The sequence below is a fragment of the Salmo trutta genome, chromosome 16 (assembly GCF_901001165.1).
Source record: "Salmo trutta chromosome 16, fSalTru1.1, whole genome shotgun sequence".
NCBI classification, from domain to species: Eukaryota; Metazoa; Chordata; class Actinopteri; order Salmoniformes; family Salmonidae; genus Salmo; species Salmo trutta.
Window position 1 is genome coordinate 27,089,509 of NC_042972.1, and position 21,600 is coordinate 27,111,108.

At 42.9% G+C, this 21,600-nt stretch overlaps 3 protein-coding genes across 4 annotated transcripts; all 3 read left to right on the plus strand.

The window, feature by feature from the left end:
- The first annotated feature begins 11 nt into the window (after nucleotides 1–11).
- LOC115150437 (NADH-cytochrome b5 reductase 3) lies at nucleotides 12–9,405 on the plus strand. Its single transcript, XM_029693723.1, has 9 exons — nucleotides 12–175; nucleotides 2,971–3,117; nucleotides 3,324–3,396; nucleotides 3,848–3,954; nucleotides 4,190–4,319; nucleotides 6,751–6,834; nucleotides 6,963–7,048; nucleotides 7,238–7,337; nucleotides 7,843–9,405. The coding sequence occupies exons 1-9, from the start codon at nucleotides 161–163 to the stop codon at nucleotides 8,013–8,015; spliced, it is 915 nt and encodes a 304-aa protein (XP_029549583.1). The 5' UTR covers nucleotides 12–160; the 3' UTR covers nucleotides 8,016–9,405.
- Nucleotides 9,406–9,542: 137 nt separating this feature from the next.
- On the plus strand, nucleotides 9,543–16,076 carry LOC115150436 (adiponectin receptor protein 1). 2 transcript variants are annotated; one of them, XM_029693721.1, is made up of 9 exons: nucleotides 9,543–9,659; nucleotides 10,293–10,366; nucleotides 10,461–10,683; nucleotides 11,249–11,356; nucleotides 11,705–11,876; nucleotides 13,064–13,250; nucleotides 13,417–13,604; nucleotides 13,851–14,044; nucleotides 14,667–16,076. In XM_029693721.1, the coding sequence occupies exons 3-9, from the start codon at nucleotides 10,540–10,542 to the stop codon at nucleotides 14,793–14,795; spliced, it is 1,122 nt and encodes a 373-aa protein (XP_029549581.1). In that variant the 5' UTR covers nucleotides 9,543–9,659; nucleotides 10,293–10,366; nucleotides 10,461–10,539; the 3' UTR covers nucleotides 14,796–16,076. The 2 variants fall into 2 exon arrangements, with proteins under 2 accessions (XP_029549581.1, XP_029549582.1); XM_029693722.1 differs by lacking the exon at nucleotides 9,543–9,659 and having other exon boundaries at nucleotides 9,666–10,366.
- Nucleotides 16,077–19,074: 2,998 nt separating this feature from the next.
- Nucleotides 19,075–21,425, plus strand: LOC115150439 (guanine nucleotide exchange factor MSS4). Its single transcript, XM_029693726.1, has 2 exons — nucleotides 19,075–19,505; nucleotides 19,821–21,425. Exons 1-2 carry the CDS (start codon nucleotides 19,353–19,355, stop codon nucleotides 20,067–20,069), a joined length of 402 nt encoding a protein of 133 aa, XP_029549586.1. The 5' UTR covers nucleotides 19,075–19,352; the 3' UTR covers nucleotides 20,070–21,425.
- The last annotated feature ends 175 nt before the right edge of the window (nucleotides 21,426–21,600 follow it).

Sequence of the window (21,600 nt, forward strand, 5' to 3'; positions counted from 1 at the left end):
TCCAACGGATGTTGTACAAATTTGGTGTAACCGCTAAATACGCCCTCAGTCAACTCAATCTTTTTTGGGGGGTGTGCCTTCTCTGATGAGAAGCTAACTAGATAGCCAAGTAGTTATTTGCTTCACCAATGTGGCCTTGCGCTGAGGATTCGGAATCGCCATGAAGTACGCATTGGTAAGAATATCCTGTCGAAATTATTTCCAGGGTTGCTTTGGTTTCCCCTTTTGTCTGTGGTGGTAGTAGGAAAGTAGCCTGTCAGCTAACGCGGTACTTTGATAAGTTAAACAGAGAGCAGTAACAAGGCACCGCAGCTGTCACTCCCTGTCAGATCATTTATCTGCCCTGAACTGGTTATATTATGTCAAATTAAATGCACAGAATTGGAAGATTTGGCTCTGAGATTGACCTGATTAAAAGATCACTAACTCGCCTAGTGCAGTTAGCTAAGTGACTCAAGTACAGTAAGCATTTCGTTGGACAGTGTATACTATTTGTATCCTGTACATACGACGAATAGAAATTGAAACTCATGTTGTAAACTTGTGCAGGCAACTCGTCTTGGCTAGCAGTCTGCCAAGCAACCAACTGTCCTGGTACATCTGTCAACGTGTTAACAGCCTTCTAAGCAAGCAAGTGAAGATTATTTCACCTTAGAGAATAGCACAAATAAGTGCAACATGTAAAGTGTTGGTTTCATGAGCTGAAAGAAAAAAATCCTAGAAATGTTCCATGCACAAAAAGCTTATTTCTCCCAAATGTTGTGCACAAATTTGTTTACATCCCGGTTAGTGAGCAGTTCTCCTTTGCCAAGATAATCCATCCACCTGACAGGTGTGGCATAACAAGAAGCTGATTAAACAGCATGATCATTACACAGGTTCACATTCTGCTGGAGACGTTACAAAAAATGCCACTCTAAAATATGCAGTTTTGTCACACAACACAATGCCACAGATGTCTCAAGTTTTGAGGGCGCGTGCAATTGGCATGCTGACTGCAGGACTGTCCAGCAGAGCTGTTGCCAGAGAATTTAATGTTAATTTCTGTAGCATCCAACGTTTTGGAGAATTAGGCAGTAGGTCCAAACGGCCTCATAACCGCAGACCATGTGTAACCCCGCCAGCCCAGGACCTCCACATCCGACTTCTTCACCTCCAGGATCGTCTGAGACCAGCCACCCGGACAGCTGATGAAACTGTGGGTTTGCACAACCGAATAATTTCTGCACAGACTGTCAGAAACCGTCTCTGGGAAGCTCATCTGCGTGCTTGTCGCCCTCACCAGGGTCTTGACCTGACTGCAGTTTGGCGACCTGACTGCAGTTTGGCGACCTGACTGCAGTTTGGCGACCTGACTGCAGTTTGGCGACCTGACTGCAGTTTGGCGACCTGACTGGCGACCTGACTGCAGTTTGGCGACCTGACTGCAGTTTGGCGACCTGACTGCAGTTCGGTGTCCTAACTGACTTCAATGAGCAAATGCTCACCTTCGATGGCCATTGGCACGCTGGAGAAGTGGGCTCTAAATGGATTAATCCCAGTTTCAACTCTACCGGGCAGATGGCAGACAGCGTGTATGGGGTCATGTGGGTGAGTGATTTGCTGATGTCAACATTGTGAAAAGAGTGCCCAATGGTGGGGTTAGGGTATGGGCAGTCAAAAGCTATGGGCAACGAACACTATTGCATTTTATTTATGGCAATTTGAATGCACAGAGATACTGTGATGAGATCCTGAGGCCCATTGTCATGCCAATTATCCATCACCTCATGTTTCAGCATGATAATCCACAGCCCTGTGACGCAGGGATCTGTACACAATTCCTAGAAGCGGAAAATGTCCCACTTCTATGGCCTGTCACCCATTTGAGCATTTTTGGGATGCTCTGGATCGACGTGTACGATCATGTGTTTCATTACCCGCCAATATCCAGCAAATTCGCACAGCCATTGAAGAGGAGTGGGTTCCTTTCCACAGGCCACAATCAACAACCTGATCATCTCTATGCGAAGGAGTAGTGCCGTGCTGCATGAGGCAAATGGTGGTCACAACAGATACTGACCTGTTTTATGATCCACGCCCCTACCTTTAAGGTATCTTTGACCAACAGATGCATATCTGTATTCCCAGTCATGTGAAATCCATAGATCAGGGCCTAATGAATTTATTTCAATTTACTTATTATCTATATGAACTAACTCAGTAAAATCTTTGACATTGTATGTTGCCGTTTTATTTTTGTTCAGTGACTCAGTAAACTTCTAATTCTCTGACATTGGTTGTATTTAAAGAACTACTCAAGTACTGTTAGTAGCCTACACAAGCTGATTCCCTTTTGTACTTTATCCTTAAACAGATGTATTGTTCTGAGACAGAATGTTATGCCTGACAATGACTGCCTTGAAGTAATTTAATGTATCATAGCAGAGCATTTGCAATATGAAAATTCCCCTTATGAGTTTGGTTTCTGAGTTGATCATCTTTTTTTATTTAAAAGGGCCAATCCTTAGTTGAAACAATAACAAAGCAAACACTCTGCCTGTGTTTTGGTAAAAAGCTGAGGGATGGGCCTGGAGAAGTGTAACCTCCTTAAATTTATAAACGGCGCTTTGGATGCAAGGACTGATCATCCACTATATCAAAGTGATAGTTTCAAGCATGTTTTGAGGCTATACACTTTGTAAACATTGTAAATGTAAACCAACATTAGTGTAAATCATGGTTATATTTTGGGTACTGAAGGGGTTTGACAGTTGAACTAAGTTCATCAGGCATTTGTAAGTGATATTCTTCAATAATCATTATCTATATATCATTAATTTAAGTCCAAAAATTGATGTACGAACTGCAGATTGCCCATTTAAACAATCTGTTTACATCTGCTTCTCTTATTTTTGTTTTATTCTTTCAACAGTAGCCATGTTATACATTGATTATGTCAAAACAATCTCCTTTCTGTTTTGTATTTAGTTCTCGACGGTAGCTGTGACTGCTGGGGTGTTATTGCTGTCCACTGTGGGCATAATTATAGCCCTCTACCTAGGCAAGAAGAAGAAGCCTCCAGTCACCTTGCTTGACCCTACCCAGAAATACCAGCTAACGCTCATCGATAAAGAGGTACATGTGTGCTATTGAAATAAATTAGACATTTTTGCTATGTGCGTCAGAGGCCTGTGCTTAATTCAGTTATATACTCCATGGAAATCATTTTTGTCTAACATTTAACCAAATGTTTCTAGTAGATGTCTTTGCATTGGATTTACACACTATTTGACAAAACCAATGTATGAATAGTTGGATATGTCTTTGGCCTCTTTCCATAGGTGATCAGCCATGATACTCGCAGGTTCCGCTTTCGACTTCCCTCAGCAGAACATATCCTGGGGCTGCCTGTAGGTAAGTCTTTTGTCAAGTGACAGTGTTTGATAATTGATTATTATTTGATACAGTGCCATGCCATTAATAGAAATACATTTTAGAAATTTAGCAGACCCTCTTCTCCAGAGAGACTTACAGGAGCAATTATGTGCCTTGCTCAAGTTTACTTCTACCTGTTATTCACGTAGTCGTCTTGGGGATTCAAATCAGCGTGTGTTTTGGTTACTGTCCCAACTCTCAAATAGTCCTTTAGCTCAACAGCATTATAACTACCCTCAAAACGTAATACTTGATGGCGTTGTATTGCACTGATGGAAACTAGAATGCTTAGCTTCCCAGTCCTTGAATGCTCTCTAGTGTATGAGTCATTTAGCAGAACAACCAGAGGATAAAGCCACACCAAATGACCCTATCAGTTTTCAATCAGTGTTGTCTTTGTGTTTCTAATCACCTTATTTGTTTCCTCTAGGGAAGCATGTATACCTCTCTGCCCGTATTGACGGCAGCCTGGTAGTCAGACCATACACACCTGTGTCCAGCGACGACGACAAAGGATATGTTGATCTGGTTGTGAAGGTATGTTTGGTTTGTCAAAGTAATCTTATATAATAAACTGAACACTAGTACTACCATATGTATCGAGCGTGTCGTAGTAGGAGTGATGACATGCTGGACCTGTTAGTAGATCATCTTATTCTTTGGGATCTAAAAGAGAAAAACATATCCTAAATAATCACTGCTACTGTGAGGTGCTTGATATATACGGACCCTGATCTGCAAACCATATTTAATGTAGAAAATTCCTCCCCAGATCTACTTCAGTAATGTGCACCTCAAGTTTCCTGACGGAGGCAAGATGTCCCAGTACCTGGAGAGTCTGCACCTGGGAGATGTGGTGGACTTCAGAGGACCAGGAGGACTGCTGGAGTACAGAGGGCATGGTACGACCAGTCCACTGCCCGGCACACCCTCCTGATATTTACTAATGATGTGTCCCAAATGGTAACCTATATACACTGAGTGTACAAAACATTAAGGACACCTGCTCTTTCCATGACAGACTGACCAGGTGAAAGTTATGATCCCTTATTGATGTCACTTGTAAAGTCCACTAAAGTCTGTGTAGATGAATGGGAGGAGACGGGATAAAGAAGGATTTTTAAGCATTGCAACAATTGAGACATGGCTTATGCATGTGTGCCATTCAGAGGGGTGAATGTGCAAGACAAAAGATTTAACTGCCTTTGTACATGGTATGCACCAATTTGTAAGTCGCTCTGGATAAGAGCGTCTGCTAAATGACTTAAATGTAAAATGCAATGTAAATGTATGGTAGTAGGTGCCAGGCACACTGGTCGATACAGATACATATCGCAATGTTACTTTTGGATGATATAATATCGATATTTGACTAAGTATCAATTTGTTAACCAAAAATACAAGTGAAACATTTTTTTAAAGTGCTAATGTAAATGGCATTAGCTAGCGCTAGTTGGCTGTACCTGTGCCGAAACTCCAATATTTTTCAGCACTTTTATTTCCCTCATTGCAGCAAACGTATAGTGAGCAATATGTTTGGAACATCAAACCGCAATACATATAGAATCATGAGAATTTCAATACATATAAAAAAAATTAATTACCCCTTTTTCTCCCCAATTCTGTGGTATCCAATTGGTAGTTACAGTCCTGTCCTATCGCTGCAACTCCCGTACGAACCGTGCGTCCTCCGAAACACAACCCAGCCATGCCGCACTGCTTCTTGACACAATGCCCGCTTAACCAGGAAGCCAGACGCACCAATGTGTCGGAGGAAACACCGTACAGCTGGCGACCGTGTCAGTGTGCGTTGCGCCCGGCCCACCACAGGAGTCGCTAGTGCGCGATGGGACAGGAACATCCCTGCTGGGCCAAACCCTCCCCTAACCCGGCTAACACTGGGCCAATTGTGCACGGCCGGCTGCGACAGAGCCTGGACTCGAACCAGGATCTCTAGTGGCACAGCTAGCGATGCAGTGCCTTAGACCACTGTGCCACTCAGGAGGCTGCAATACATATCTTATCGACATCTACGTTTCGTGAGGTCCCTGGCAATTCCCGGCCCTAAAATTAGTGCATTCTTTTTTTACCATGGACCATAAGGCCCTGGTCTTTAGAGAATCTGGTGCCATTTGGGACGCACACCCAGTCTAATGGAATGGGGGTTTTAGCTTTGTGTACACAGTCTCTAATGGAATGGGGGTTTTAGCTTTGTGTACACAGTCGCTAATGGAATGGGGGTTTTAGCTTTGTGTACACAGTCGCTAATGGAATGGGGGTTTTAGCTTTGTACACAGTCTCTAATGGAATGGGGGTTTTAGCTTTGTGTACACAGTCGCTAATGGAATGGGGGTTTTAGCTTTGTGTACACAGTCGCTAATGGAATGGGGGTTTTAGCTTTGTGTACACAGTCTCTAATGGAATGGGGGTTTTAGCTTTGTGTACACAGTCAGTAATGGAATGGGGGTTTTAGCTTTGTGTACACAGTCTCTAATGGAATGGGGGTTTTAGCTTTGTGTACACAGTCTCTAATGGAATGGGGGTTTTAGCTTTGTGTACACAGTCAGTAATGGAATGGGGGTTTTAGCTTTGTGTACACAGTCTCTAATGGAATGGGGGTTTTAGCTTTGTGTACACAGTCGCTAATGGAATGGGGGTTTTAGCTTTGGGTACACAGTCGCTAATGGAATGGGGGTTTTAGCTTTGGGTACACAGTCGCTAATGGAATGGGGGTTTTAGCTTTGGGTACACAGTCGCTAATGGAATGGGGGTTTTAGCTTTGGGTACACAGTCGCTAATGGAATGGGGGTTTTAGCTTTGGGTACACAGTCGCTAATGGAATGGGGGTTTTAGCTTTGGGTACACAGTCGCTAATGGAATGGGGGTTTTAGCTTTGGGTACACAGTCGCTAATGGAATGGGAGTTTTAGCTTTGTGTACTTGGGTGTGGCTGGCTGAGAGTGATTGTGTGTACACACTTATAGTCAACCTTAAGTCTACTGAATAAGTCAACAGTAGATGTACAATATCTCCGAGCAATTTGCTGGCTTGCTGCATTACATTTTGCAACTTTCATTCCCCAAAGGTTCCAGAAAAGCACTACCTAAAGAATATACTTTTACTGTGTTGTCACTTAAAATGTTTACTAATGCGCACAGTATTATTTGATACAATGTTCCACAACATAGTTGTGAGTGTGTCCATCATCCTGTCTTCCATTTGGGACCAGATAACTGTTGTTCATTTGCTCCCCAAGCACACTGGAAAAGGAAAATAATCTCTGGATTGTTTTGGCATAATTTGTCTCATTGCTTTCTCCCATTCCATTCAACAGGGCAGTTTGCAGTTCAGACAGACAAGAAGTCTCCTGCGGAGATAAAAGTTGCCAGTACTGTGGGTCTGATAGCTGGAGGAACAGGTGAACTTTCCCTTCACAACCCTGCACTCTGAACCTAAACACTTAAATGTTGTGTTGTTATAGCCCATGGCTAAATGTAGAGTGAGCGTTTTTAGTTCCTAGTGCTGAACTCACGTCCCTATTTGTAGGCATCACCCCTATGCTACAGCTGGTGCGTGCTATCATGAAGGACCCCAGTGACAGGACCACCTGCAGCCTGCTGTATGCCAACCAGGTGTGTGGCTGCTGCTCACACTGGCCTCTCTCCTAAAAGATACTTTTAATATCAATGGGTTCATCTATAGAAATAAAGAACAGATACTGTAAATGCTTTGTACTAGCTTCACTGTGGATGTAGTTCATAGGTTTGCTTAGGTTGCGAGTTAACACTGAACTGTCTGTGTGTGGTGTGTGTTCATGGCAGACTGAGAAGGATATCCTGCTGAGGGATGAGCTGGAGGAGGTCCAGGCCAGACACCCAGACCGCTTCAAGCTGTGGTTTACAGTGGACAGGGCACCCGAGGGTATGTGCCTTATGGCTTTTGCTTGCATTGCTCAAGTGTTGACATGAAGATTTCAGAAGTCTGAACAAAATGTGTACATATTTTGAATTTGTTTTAAATGTGTATGAATTATTATTATTTTTTATGTCAAATTGGCAACCCATCCCAAATGGAATTAATTGAAACATAAACAAACATTACAATAATTCACTGTGGAATTCAATGATAATTCTTCTTCCAGTGTTCTCTGCATTGCGCATCACATAAAGAGTGAAAATATAATAATTATATCCCTAGAGCAGTAAAATAACACATTCAGAAGGTGTTTGAACCCAGTCTGGCACAAAGAGAAGTTAAAAATGGGAGACAAGCCTATACACAATCTATATACACATGTATCATTTACCACATAGAAGCTAAATATTTTTGCAATTTGTGTGGTGTTTTATGGCAGAATCATTAAGCATATCGGTACTTGTTTGCGACCCCATGAAAGACTGAATTCTGATGAATTTGTGTCGCTCAGGCTGGGAGTACAGTGAGGGCTTCATCAATGTGGATATGATCCAGGAGCACCTGCCCACCCCCAGTGAGGACACCTTGGTGCTCATGTGCGGTCCACCCCCCATGATCCAGTTTGCTTGCAACCCCAACCTGGATAAGTTGGGCTACCGGCAGAGTCAACGCTTCGCCTACTAGTCACCAGCCTAGGAACTATCCTCCCAGCCACCCCCAGCATGGGCCTTCTCAATGCAACAATGACATCAATTCAGTGCTTGATTGGGCCAGAACTACTACTTGAGTACTGGCATCTCTTATAAAATATTGGCTCAACATTTTGCAGAGTTCCAGCACCTAAATATATACAGTACTGGCACCCAAAATAAGTATGGGCACCATTTTCAGTCCGCTTAAAGCACTGCATCAATCTGCTGACAAAAGCCCCATATGGTAAGTGCAGACAGGTTGCGTGTTAAATGCTCACTTGGAACCAAAGTCCTACCTTTGTATTAGCCTCCATCTCCTGCTGATATCTACAATTGTATTTTTAGGTGAGGTTTTAAAGCTTTGATTTATTGATGTTCTTAGCCTTGAGCAGTCCTCCTAAAAACGGGGCAGGGCGAACATAACTTAAAGATAAAGCCGCATACTGAACTGAATTATGCCCAGGGATGCAGTGCTGAATATAAGGAGGCTGCCCAGGCAGCTTTGCTTTAAATGCGCACACAACAAATGATATGCACTTAAGTATTACAGCTTCTGTAGAGATGTGTTATAATGTATTTTGGCACATGTGGGGCTTTTTGATGTGGGTATGGGATCTGACTCCATTTCTTATTGTATTTCTGTGAGACTGCGTGAGCATAATTATTCAAGGCTCTTTTTTTTTTTAAATATATATTATAATTTCAGAGTTTAATCTGCAATGCACTACAGTGTTTGTAAAAATGGATTGTGTTTATGAAAAGAAAAGACCATTTCTGCCACCACTTCAAATTGCCTCCACTCATATACGTGATCCATAATCCTGTTCTGTTTATGTATTGACTGGACCATTCCTTAGATATTATCCCTTGTTGCAAAATAGAGTATTGTGGAGGTTAACAATTTGGACATTCAGTTTGCCGGAACAACGTGGCTCTGATTGTGACAGTTGAATGCTGTCACGACAAGGAGTAATCTGTGCTTGGTGCAGACAATGTAGTCTGGTTCAAATGCTGGGACAGAGTGGTAGTTGGAAAAATGGCATCTAATTCCACTGCCTACTACAGTACAGTTCCCCTTTGTTGACAGGGATTATTGAGGATTGGAGTTGCTGGTGGTAGTTGGTTTACAGGTAGGAGTAGCTCTATCCACAAGTAAAGAGCTGGATGAGGGTATCTTACTTACATTTTTAATTGAGCCTTTCTTGCGCTGCTAAAATGTGGTTTAGGCAGCTCAGTGCTGAAGACAACTTTTCACATACTGTACATACACTACTGTTAAGTTTGGGGGTTCATGCAGGCACCATTATGGAGGTAATGTGATTCCACTCAATCATTTATAAGAGAAGCACGTGCATGACCTGGTAATAAAACAGTGTACCACTTAAGTCTATGTTGATTTGATATAATGGCTACGTAGACAGTATTTTGGTGTTACTTCTAAAACATTTTACATTTGTAATTTGAACCACTAGATGGAGACGCTGTTACGTTGTTTATGAGGACAGTTGAAACTCTTTGCTTGGCATTGACTTGTCATTTTCGTTAACCGTGCTGCGTGACTGTTCGTTCGGGGGTTCGGCTTGTTTTTGTGAGAATCGGGAAGGGATCACATTTCCTTTAACGTCTGGAGTATCAGGTAGCTACGTCCGCTGAATGAAAATGCAAAAGTTAACAAGCTACAACAATGAACAATATTGTAGCATTGAATTTGCAACTGTGTCCGTGTGTTTGGTATTGGTTCGAGACAGCCAGACGTGACCAGTTTTCTTCGAGTATGCGAAAGCTAACTAGCTAGCCTATAATGCTAGCTAATGGCATTAGTATTGCTAGCATCTGCGGTTAGCGTAGATGCATCTGCGGTTGGGGCTCTAGCTAGCTATAATTTTCTGGTGTACGTCAGGAATCATGTCAGCCAAATCATATTATTGAAGGAGTCGTTATCTTGCTATTCCAGTTCCATGTTTATTCGGATGCTATTGTATGATTGCTTTGTTCTAAGGTAGCCAACCAGCTGACAAAGTCTTTGCCAGTTTTGTTTGTTAGCTGCCAGCTAACGTTACCGTTAGCTAACTACATTTTTCGGCCGTCTCGCAAGAGCAATTTTGGTCTTCCTGCCATGTTAGCCGAGTAGCTTATTCATCATAACTGTTGTCAAATACTCATTTAACGACTGAATATTTTCACGACATGGTATTATACGACTTTGTTGATGGTGTAAAAATGTAACGTTATGTCAAAGTAATACTGGAAGCTGCAATTTTTACTTCAGTGCTGAATGCAAGGACCATCTGCCGGTGGGAAATATAGACCTACCAAAGTCCACATCAGGTCCAATTGTCACAGGTGAAGTTAGTTACAATTTGGAATAAAGTTATTTCAGTGAAAAACTACATTAACTAATGTATTTACTTGTCATTATGATTTCTTGACTCCTCAGCACTGGGCCAACTGCGGACTTAAGTGCCAGGCTTTAGTAGTACACACAGGCAGAGGACAGGTCATCAGGCAGTCTCCCTATGTCAGGCCGAAACGGGTCTGCGAGTGATGCAGACTGTCGGATCTCAGAGGACTGCCGGGTCCCGGATGTGGAGCTGATGGAGCTGGGACCCCTGCTGGAGGAGACGGGACGGCAGACAGCGGGGAAAGGCATGATGTCAGAAGTGAGAGTGGGGGAGACAGGTTATGTCCCATATGGCACCCTATTCCCTACACAGTGCTCTAATTTTGATCAGCGCCCTAGTCAAAAGTAGTGCACTATATAGGGTGCCATTTGGAATGCTACCTGACTCAACTCCTCGATTACCACAGGTATTAGGTATTTTCTAAAGCGGGCGCAAAATCTTCCAAATCAACATTTGGAAGATTCAGGTGATAAGCCAACACCAACGTGTCTAGTGAACCCAGGGGTGTATTCAGAGAGGTGAAAGTTCAGAGCGTTGCAGATCTCCCCATTGGCCTATTCTACATCCAAACAAACATCCAAACAAATCCTATCTAAATGTTCTATAGCATTGCACCCTCGTGAATATGCCCCAGTTGAAGACAAAACAAATCTAAGTGGTCATTGGGCAATAGAGCTAAGCTTTGGTGGGGTCGCAGCTAAGTAATGGTCAGGGAAATGTAGACCAAACCAACTGGGATTCGTTCCCATGTTTTCACTTTTATCCTGCACTTGCAAAGGCATATGCTCTACTTGCCTAACTAAATCACCTTCTATCTCTGCAGGGGGCCTCAGTTCTGCCTGATGAGGATGATGAAGAGGTGGAAGAGGTCCTGACACTGCCCCTCCAGGCTCACCACGCAATGGAGAAGATGGAGGAGTTTGTGCACAAAGTAGGCATCATTGGGCTGTTCCAGATGGCAGGATCAATAAGTTAGCCAGCTAACTTTGATAAGCAGCCAAAGTATCTCTTGATTTTCTGATTCATTTAGAAAGCTAAACTTGAAAATGAGTTGTTGGTTGTCGAGTAAATTATACCATGCCCATTTCAAGTCTATATTTCTCGAAAAGATGAAGTTATTTCAGAATTTCTGGGACAGTTAGCTGGCTAACTCATTGATCCTGCTTTCTGGAACAGCCCCCATGGCTGCTCTGTCTAACTTCATACACAGAGATAATAAGAGAATCAGAGTGGGGAGATGAACAGGACATTCATGGTAGCCTTAAACCCTTGTTTTAAGGTGTGGAAGGGTAGCTGGAGGGTCATCCCATTTCATGTCCTGCCGGAGTGGCTGAAGGACAACGACTACCTCCTGCATGGACACCGGCCCCCCATGCCCTCCTTCCGCGCATGCTTTGGAAGCATCTTCAGGATCCACACAGAAACAGGCAACATCTGGACCCACCTTCTGGGTGAGTGAGTGTGTGAGATATCTGAGGAGACTGAGTCCCCACATGTTGAACCTCACACCATTGCCTATAAAGTTGCAGTGAAGCACAAGTCCATGTTCTCCACAACTAGGGCACATTCACTAGGTCCTAAGTTCAGCATGCTGCCATTAAGCAATGTACAGTTGAAGTCAGAAGTTTACATACACCTTAGCCAAGTACATTTAAACTCAGTTTTTCACAATTCCTGACATTTAATCCAAGTAAAAATTCCCTGTCTTAGGTCAGTTAGGATTACCACTTTATTTTAAGAATGTGAAATGTCAGAATAATAGTAGAGTGATTTATTTCAGCTTTTATTTCTTTCATCACATTCCCAGTGGGTCAGAAGTTTACATGCACTCAATTAGTATTTGGTAGCATTGCCTTTAAATTGTTTAACTTGGGTCAAACGTTTCGGGTAGCCTTCCACAATAAGTTGGGTGAATTTTGGCCTGTTCCTCCAGACAGAGCTGGTGTAACTGAGTCAGGTTTATTGGCCTTCTTGCTCGCACACGCTTTTTCAGTTCCGCCCACACATTTTTTTATAGGATTGAGGTTAGGGCTTTGTGATGGCCACTCCGATACCTTGACTTTGTTGTCCTTAAGTGATTTTGCCACAACTTTGGAAGTATGCTGGTGTCGTTGTCCATTTGGAAGACCCATTTGTGACCAAGCTTGAACTTCCTGACTGTTGTCTTGAGATGTTTCTTCAATATATCCACATAATTTTCCAAGCTGTTTAAAGTCAGTCAACTTAGTGTATGAAAACTTCTGACCCACTGGAATTGTGATACAGTGAAATAATCTGTCTGTAAACAATTGTTGGAAAAATTTGTAGATGTCCTGACCGACTTGCCAAAACTATAGTTTGTTAACAAGAAATTTGTGGAGTGGTTGAAAAATGATTTTTAATGACTCCAACCTAAGTGTATGTAAACTTCTGACTTCAACTGTATGTATTGTGCAGTCACTTATCTATACTACATAGCAAAGAAGTGTGCCTCTTTTACACAACACATTTCCATATACAATGCTCCGATTGTGTCCCCCATTGTGTATATACAGTGTCCCCCATAGAGATCCCTTCCTATTGCTAATATTCATTTGTCATGATATGCCCTATATGATTACTGGTCCACAAATGATTGCCTCACCTCTCCAACCCCCAGGGCTGATCCTGTTTATTGGTCTGGGCACGTACACCATTCTGCGGCCCAACATGTACTTCATGGCCCCGCTGCAGGAGAAGGTGGTGTTTGGGATGTTTTTTCTGGGTGCCGTGCTCTGCCTCAGCTTCTCCTGGCTCTTTCACACTGTCTACTGCCACTCTGAGAAAGTGTCCCGCACCTTCTCCAAGTAAGGCCACATGCCCCCCTCCCTCTTGCTCATACAGATTTTTTTCTTGATTAGCTCCCCTGTATTTCTGAAAAGAAATGTGACTTTTCATTTCAGATTTTTTTACTTTAAAGTGTCATTTAAATGGATGTTCCTCTTCTAACCTCAGTGTTTTGTTTTCCCTCAGACTTGACTACTCTGGTATCGCCCTGCTGATCATGGGTTCATTTGTTCCCTGGCTCTACTACTCGTTCTACTGTTCCCCACAGCCGCGCCTCATCTACCTCACCATTGTCTGTGTGCTGGGCATTGCCGCCATCATAGTGGCCCAGTGGGAACGCTTCTCCACGCCCGCGCATCGGCCCACACGAGCAGGTGCTGCAACACATATTAACCAGCCTGTTAGACAGTGTACTGTGACATGGATACAGAGCAATGACGTGTTAATACAACATACCATATGGCTAAAAACATGAGATAATCATCAGGAAATGCTTTTTTTCTTCTACTTGTGTGTGAATAGCTGGTATAAGTTTGACTATCTTATTGTATCCTATATTATGACTGATCCAGCTGCTCCTGCTTCAACCAACCAACCTTTCCCCTCCATGTCTCTCACAGGAGTGTTCATGGGCCTGGGACTGAGTGGCATCGTCCCCACAGTGCACTTCACTATCGAGGAGGGCTTCGTCAAGGCCACCACTGTGGGACAGATGGGCTGGTTCTACCTGATGGGCGCCATGTACATCACTGGCGCCGGACTGTACGCCGCCAGGATCCCCGAACGCTACTTCCCTGGCAAATGTGACATCTGGGTAAGTGTGTAACGGAGGCAAAAAATGTAACCCTATTCCATTTATACTGCGCTACTTTTGGCCAGGGCTCATAGGGGGACCCCAGAAAGAGTGTGACTAATTGGGGATCATAAGAAAATACTAAATAGGGCTCTGGTCAAGTGGTGCACTATATAGAATATAGGCTGCCATTTGGGATGTAGATGCAGGCTTGTAGATAGCTCCTGAACTAACCCCATGTCCTCATTTATATGATGATGATAATGATTATTATAATATTATATTATTATAATGTTATCATCATTTAATGAGATGTGAGTTATGGTCACACATGTTCTGCACTGTGGTTATTCCCTATATAGTACGCCACATAGGACTCTGGTTATTCCCTATATAGTACACCACAGAGGACTCTGGTTATTCCCTATATAGTACTGAACTGTACTGTAGGAATATGTGGCCCATGTAGTAATCAAACTGCTATAACTTGTGTTGCAAACACCATGCTCTAACCAGAGGAGCCTTTGGACAAACATTCCCTATTTAGTGCACTACTTTTGACCAGAGCCATATGGGAATAGTGCACTAAGTAGAGAATAGGGTGCCATTTGGTAAGCAGCCTCTGACCTCCCTCTCTCCTCAGTTCCACTCCCACCAGATCTTCCACGTCCTGGTGGTGGCGGCAGCCTTTATCCACTTCTACGGCGTCTCCAACCTGCAGGAGTTCCGCTACGGCCTGGAAGGAGGGTGCACTGACGACACCCTTCTCTGAGAGGCCTATCTATGGCCCCCTCAGCCATTTCCTGGTCGTTCCCCGTCCCTATAAAGTGCTGCTGGAACACCCAATTGTCCTCCGTAGCTCCTTTTCTCCGATCTCCCCCCACCCACCCCGATTTGCTCATGTCATTTTTGGTTTCTTGTGGTGTGTTTTTCTGCTTGTGCTACTTTTTCTCCATTAAAGTAGCTTTAGCCAGTGAACTATATAGAGGGGCATCCCGGTGATGCAGCAGCACTTTTTTTCTTTTATCAAAAGGGAGCTCTAGGCTCCACTTTAGCTCATGAAGAACAACAGGGGATTTTGACCAGATTGATTACATGTTTCCTTCAAGGATGGGAACCTCTGGGAGGCATTGCCCTCCAGAGCTTCCCAAATCAAGCTGTAGGAGGCTTATGTGATAGAATGGGTCTGGGTTGGGGTCAGTTCGTTACATTTTTATTCTGTCATTAAGAGGAATTAATAGAAATTCAATGCATTCACTTTTTTAATGTAAAAGTCATAATTTAAAACAGTGGGCAATTCCAACAGTTGATTAACAGTATTTTGTTGATTTTAAATTTAGTTGACATGCAATCAACCCCAATCGGGGTATGGGTTATGGAACTGAAAGTCAAACAATTTGAATGACTTACCTAAAAGACACCCTGCTTGATACCCTTACCCCTCATGTCCCTTTTCAATGGAACAGGATCTTGCATGATTGATAGCTGGTATGAAACTAACCGGGAAACGCACAATGGGCAAATCTGGGATTAGGTCAACTCTTTCCCTTCTCAGCCTGAGATTTGTTTAATTTTAAGGCTATATTTCAGAACTCTAAAGGTCAAATTATTGCACCTTAACAATATGTTATTACCATTAAACTTTGTCACTGCATGGGGTCCACCCTGTAGTGAGTAGGAAATAGGAATAATATTTTAGTATTCCTGTGCCTTAGGCCAATGGAAATAGTTTTTAAATACATGGGCCAATATTGCAGTCAAGTGAACTTCATTAGGATCTCCAGATATAATGATGATAACAAACTTTTTTGTTTTCTTGTCCTTATACCCAATGAAATCACTATTAAACTTTTGACCTCCAATAGTTTTCTCAAACTGCTGTTTATTTATGATTTTTTTTTTTTAAGCTGACTTTCTGTGGCTTTATTACAAAGACTAAACAATCTGTGTATTCTTGACTTTGTGTTGTGTCCTGTGTAGACAAGTTGATGGATCATACATTTCCCTGAAATGTAAACACATAATAAATATTTATTAATGTTAAAATGGGAAACTAACCAAAGTCATGCATTTTCTGTCCCATATAGTGATATGACACTTCATCACACTTTACTTATCACACACATGAACATGGTTTGTCGTTGTCAAATCAAATTTTATTTGTGACATAAGCCAAATACGCCAGGTGTAGACCTTACAGTGAGATGCTTACTTACAAGTCCTTTAACCAACAATGCAGTTATATGAAAAATAAGTGTTCAGTAAAAATGAGATATAACAGTAGTGAGGCTATATACAGGGGTTCAGGTAAGTTGACGTAATATGTACATGTGGGTAGAGTTAAAATGACTATGCATAAATAATAGAGTAGCAGCTTTTAAAGGGGGGCAATGCAAATAGTCTAGCTATTTGATTAGCTGTTCAGGAGTCTTATGGCTTGAGGGTAGAAGCTGTTTAGAAGCCTCTTGGACCGAGACTTGGTGCTCCGGTACCGCTTGCCGTGCGGTAGCGGAGATAACAGTTTGACTAGGGTGGCTGGAGTCGTTGACAATTTTTTGGGTCTTCCTCTGACACCGCCTGGTATAGAGGTCCTGGATGGCGGGAAGCTTGGCCCCTGTAGTGCCCTCTACCCTCTGTAGTGCCTTGCGCTCGGAGCCGAGCAGTTGCCATACCAGGCAGTGATGCTCTCGATGGTGCAGCTGTATAACTTTTTGAGGATCTGAGGACCCATGACAAATCTTTTCAGTCTCCTGAGGGGGAATAGGCTTTGTCGTGCCCTCTTCATGACTGTCTTGGTATGTTTGGACCATGATAGTTCATTGGTGATGTGGACACCAAGGAACTTGAAGCTCTCAACCTGCTCCACTACAGCCCCATCGATGAAAATGTGGTAATGCTCGGTACTCCTTTTCCTGCAGTCCACAATCATCTCCTTTGTCTTGATCATGTTGAGGGTGATGTTGTTCTGGCACCACACGGCCAGGTCTCTGACCTCCATATAAGGCTGTCTCATCGTTGTCGGCGATCAGGCCACTGTTGTGTCTCGTTAGCCAACTTAATGATGGTTTTGGAGGTGTGCCTGGCCATGCATTCATGAGTGAGCAGGGAGTACAGGCGGTGACTGAGCACGCACCCTTGAGGGGCCCCAGTGTTGAGGATCAGCGTGGCGGATGTTGTTACCTACCCTTACCTACCCTTGAGCTTTGAGGGTACTATGGTGTTGAACGCTGAGCTGTAGTCAATGAATAGCATTCTTACATAGGTGTTCCTTTTGTCCAGGTGGGAAAGGGCAGTGTGGAGTACAATAGAGATTGCATCATCTGTGGATCTGTAGGGGCTGTATGCAAATTGGGGTGGGTCTAGGGTTTCTAAGATGATGGTGTTGATGTGAGCCATGACGAGCCTTTCAAAGCACTTAATGGCTATAGACGTCGGTAGTCATTTAGGCAGGTTACCTTAGTGTTCTTGGGCACAGGGACTATGGTGGTCTGTTTGAAACATGACTGACTCAGTCAGGGACAGGTTGAAAATGTCAGTGAAGATACTTGCCAGTTGGTCAGCGCATGCTCGCAGTACACGTCCTGGTACTCCGTCTGGCCCTGCGGCCTTGTGAATGTTGAACTGTTTAAAGGTCTTATTCACATCGGCTACGGAGAGGGTGATCACACAGTCGTCCGGAACAGCTGATGCTCTCATGCGTGCTTCAGTGTTGCTTGCCTCGAAGCGAGAATAGATGTAATTTAGCTGGTCTGGTAGGCTCGTGTCACTGGGCAGCTCGCGGCTGTGCCTCCCTTTGTAGTCTGTAATAATTTGCAAGCCCTGCCACATCCAACAGGCGTCGGAGCTGGTGTAGTACGATTAATCTTAGTCCTGTATTGATCCTTGTCCTGTTTGATGGTTCGTCGGAGGGCATAGCGGGATTTCTTATAAGATTCTGGGTTAGAGTCCCGCTCCTTGAAAGCGGTAGCTCTACCCTTTAGCTCAGTCATTATATGTTTTAGAGTTACCAATGCTGCTTCAATGTAGTCAATTCCATATTTGACCATATTTATGCCACATTTTGTTTATATCCACAGCTTTACAAATCATATTTTATCTGGGGTGTTGAATAGCAGTTAATCACTCATTCTATATGTTATGGAATGTAATTGTTACTTTCATGCAGGGGGCTTTTCACCTGGGCTAGATATGTAGCTAGCTGCGTGCATGGTCACAAAAAGTTTGAACATTCTCTTTACCCAATGCAAACGATGTCTCTTGAGACCACACACCTCGGGAGTTCTAAAATTCTACCTGAAGGTACCAGAGATGGGGAGACTGGTTGTTTGCAATGACTTCCACTGATTATAAATACAGTATCTTAGAACTTGCAGAGAGGTACTGTCTATGTATGATAACTCAAAAATCTGGTTCAATTGGATGTCAATGAAGGTAGCTTAGCGGTTAAGTAACTGAAAGGTTGCTGGTTCGAATCCCCGAGCCGGCAAGGTGGAAAAATTGCTGTTCTGTCCTTGAGCAAGACAGTAAACCCCCAACAACAACGGCCCTAGGTGTATATGTCGATTAAGGCAGCACCAGCACCTCTGATTCAGAGAGGTTAGGTTAAATGCGGAAGACATTTCGGTTGAATGCGTTCAGTTGTGAAACTGACTAGTATCCCCTTTCCCTTCTAGGGTGCCCTTTCACTATGAATGATGTGTGCGGTATCAGTCACATGATGGCACCTTCTATATTGTTGACCTTACTCTGACGAATTGGTCAACTGGGTGGATATGGTTATTACTCAGATTAATCCGATTTTATCACAAGTGTATGTCTATTTTGATCTTATCCAAAGGTAAAAATTGTTTGGTTTTAAACATATGCGATATAGTAGACTAACTATTTCCCCAAAATATAGATGAAATTACATTATTTGTTTAATTGTAGATAAAGAACAACCTAGCAGCAGTTATTTTAAAATCAAACCAATCAATCATCATTTATGACGAAGGAACGATATAATTGAGCGATGTGGACTCTGAACGGAAGTTTTAGCGGGTGCACACTCCAGCAACGCTTGTTCGGTTGGTCTTTTTGACGAAATGTTGATATGGCCGAGTGCTTTTACTAGCTACATTACTTGTACTAGCCGCTTGGTAATAGTTTAGGTGTACTCTTTCTGAGCAGGTTATACAGCAGAGGTGAGTTGACGCCTCAAAATTCACATTACATTAGCTAGCTTGGTTACATTAGTTGAAAGAAATATATAGAGCAGTGGTTTGACTATAGCTAACCATCTTAGCATTCGCTTTATAAGTGTAGTATAGTCACATAAATTGCGTTCAACATGGACAACCAAGAACAGTGCTCTCCCTCTGAAGGGTACGTCGACCGGTCTACGCTGGTGTCAGGGGTTGGAAAGAATATCAAGTCAGTTTTGTGCCAACGTTGTGGATCGAAGGTCCTCTGCCCAGGGATGGCGGTGTTTGCAGAGAAGGAGGTAAGGTTCACCTCAGACAGGAGTAACCCCTAAAGACAAATGACCCTTTAAATTACGAGTTATATGATTCACAATAGACGTATTTTCCTATCTGAATGGGTATTCATCAGTTGTTTTATTTCAAGTCAGTGCAATGTCTAACCACCACCTAAACTACAGCTCAAAATTATATTTTGCATACGATGTGCAATTTGCTATGCCATGATGTGACTAAACAATGTCAGGTAGTGGAAAATCACTTCTGTTTATCTATTCATAATAATGGACATTGTCATGATGAATCTGGCCTTCTATTTCCTCCCCAATATCCACCAGCTGTTCCTGCCCTCAATGCGCAAGAAGACCACTATCACCCAATCAGAGGGATCCGTGGATGGGGACACACTGACTACCCACTGGTTAGTCGACGACATGTACACTTTTGAGAATGTGGGCTTCACAAAGGATGTGGGGAGAATCAAGTACCTCATTTGTGCAGACTGTGAGATTGGACCCATAGGCTGGCACTGCCTGGATGACACAAAGAGTTTCTATGTTGCATTGGAAAGAGTCAATCATGCCTAGTGTGGCCCACTTTAAGAACCTGGGGAAACTTAAGAGGGTGTACACATTTGGAACTGAAGGACAAGACGGACCAACACGAACGTCAGCCGTGCGCAGTAGATTACTTGTTGGGTGTCGACAGACAGTGCCAATTCAACATGTAGAATTGTAGAGAAATCAACAGAAAATGACGGCAAATGTTCTGTGGTCAGAGGCAATAGGACGGTCACCCACTGCGCATGGGCAACATGCATTGGTCTGTCTTGTCCTTAATTCTTTTCGGCCTTCACTTTCCCTCTGGCTGGTGCTGGATGACTCTTCAAGGCTAAGTGTTCTTCAATTCCTTTGTTTTCTACTGATCAACAATGGTATTGATGTGGTTCTCTGAACAAATGTCTTATCAGTCTATAAAACTGTTATTCGATCTAATACTGTAACTAACCCATATTCAGATGTTATGCTTTGGTCTGAGGTTAACCCTACAGCCTTTGGAATTGTATTACATGTGTAGGCCTACTTGTTACCTTCTACTTTTGAAATATTATCAGACTATCTCTGATTCTACAAATGTGGCCCATTTGGACTTCTACTGTTTGAATGATTAGTGTGCTTATCAGCATAGCACACCCTTCACATTCTGAATAATGGGAGTGGTTGTATTTGTTGAGTGTGCAGTATGCATTTGTTGCTGATACACTTCAAGTGACAGTGTTCTGTCTGTTGATATACCACATTGGCTTTGACTGCTGCTCTGCCACTATGTTGGCCCTCAGCTATTGCCATTAACTCCAGAGAACCCCATTAGAATTTCACAGTCCATGCTCATCATGGACATGTGTTCTGAAATGCATTTCATTCCATCTGCATTTGAGGACTGGATTACCCTTGGCTTGACTGTGAGCTCTATTGTTTGTTGCTTCTTTCGCTGCATTTTGATGCTCTTTCAAACGGTTATTAACTCTGTAAAATAAAATGTATCCCTGTGATTTTTGACCTGTTTGTAAGTTCTAGAATGGAGTTCACCCTCATTGACTTGACTGCATGGGAAGTTGAAAAGTCAATTTCAAGACCCCTTTTAGCTGATGGTTCGGGACATGTATTTTATCTAACTTAAACATATTCTCTATTGGCTATGGCTTGTCATTTTTACATATCACCTGTAAAGTCGGTGGCCCCTCTCTGTGCACTCCCTCACACCAGAATCCAAGGAACTACACCCAATCATCGAGCCCATCGAGTCCATTTAAAAAAAACAAGTCCCGGTCACCACGAGGCTTTAGTATGAATGCGCTCATCTGTTTCACTTCCACTAGAATGCATAACTCAAATGTAGCCTATACTTTTGTGTACTGTAGGATGAATAAATAAGAATCAATATATATTTTTTGGTATATTTATTCGTTTTTTAAACTGTACAGGCCTAGAGGACAATTATTTTCACTTCAATATTTATCTTCACCGAATTGTGAATTACAAAGGGTAGGTTGTGTACACCATATTTTGATTACGTGGGTTTTTGTTTTGTGTACTGACCGCTTGTTTCTTATTTACA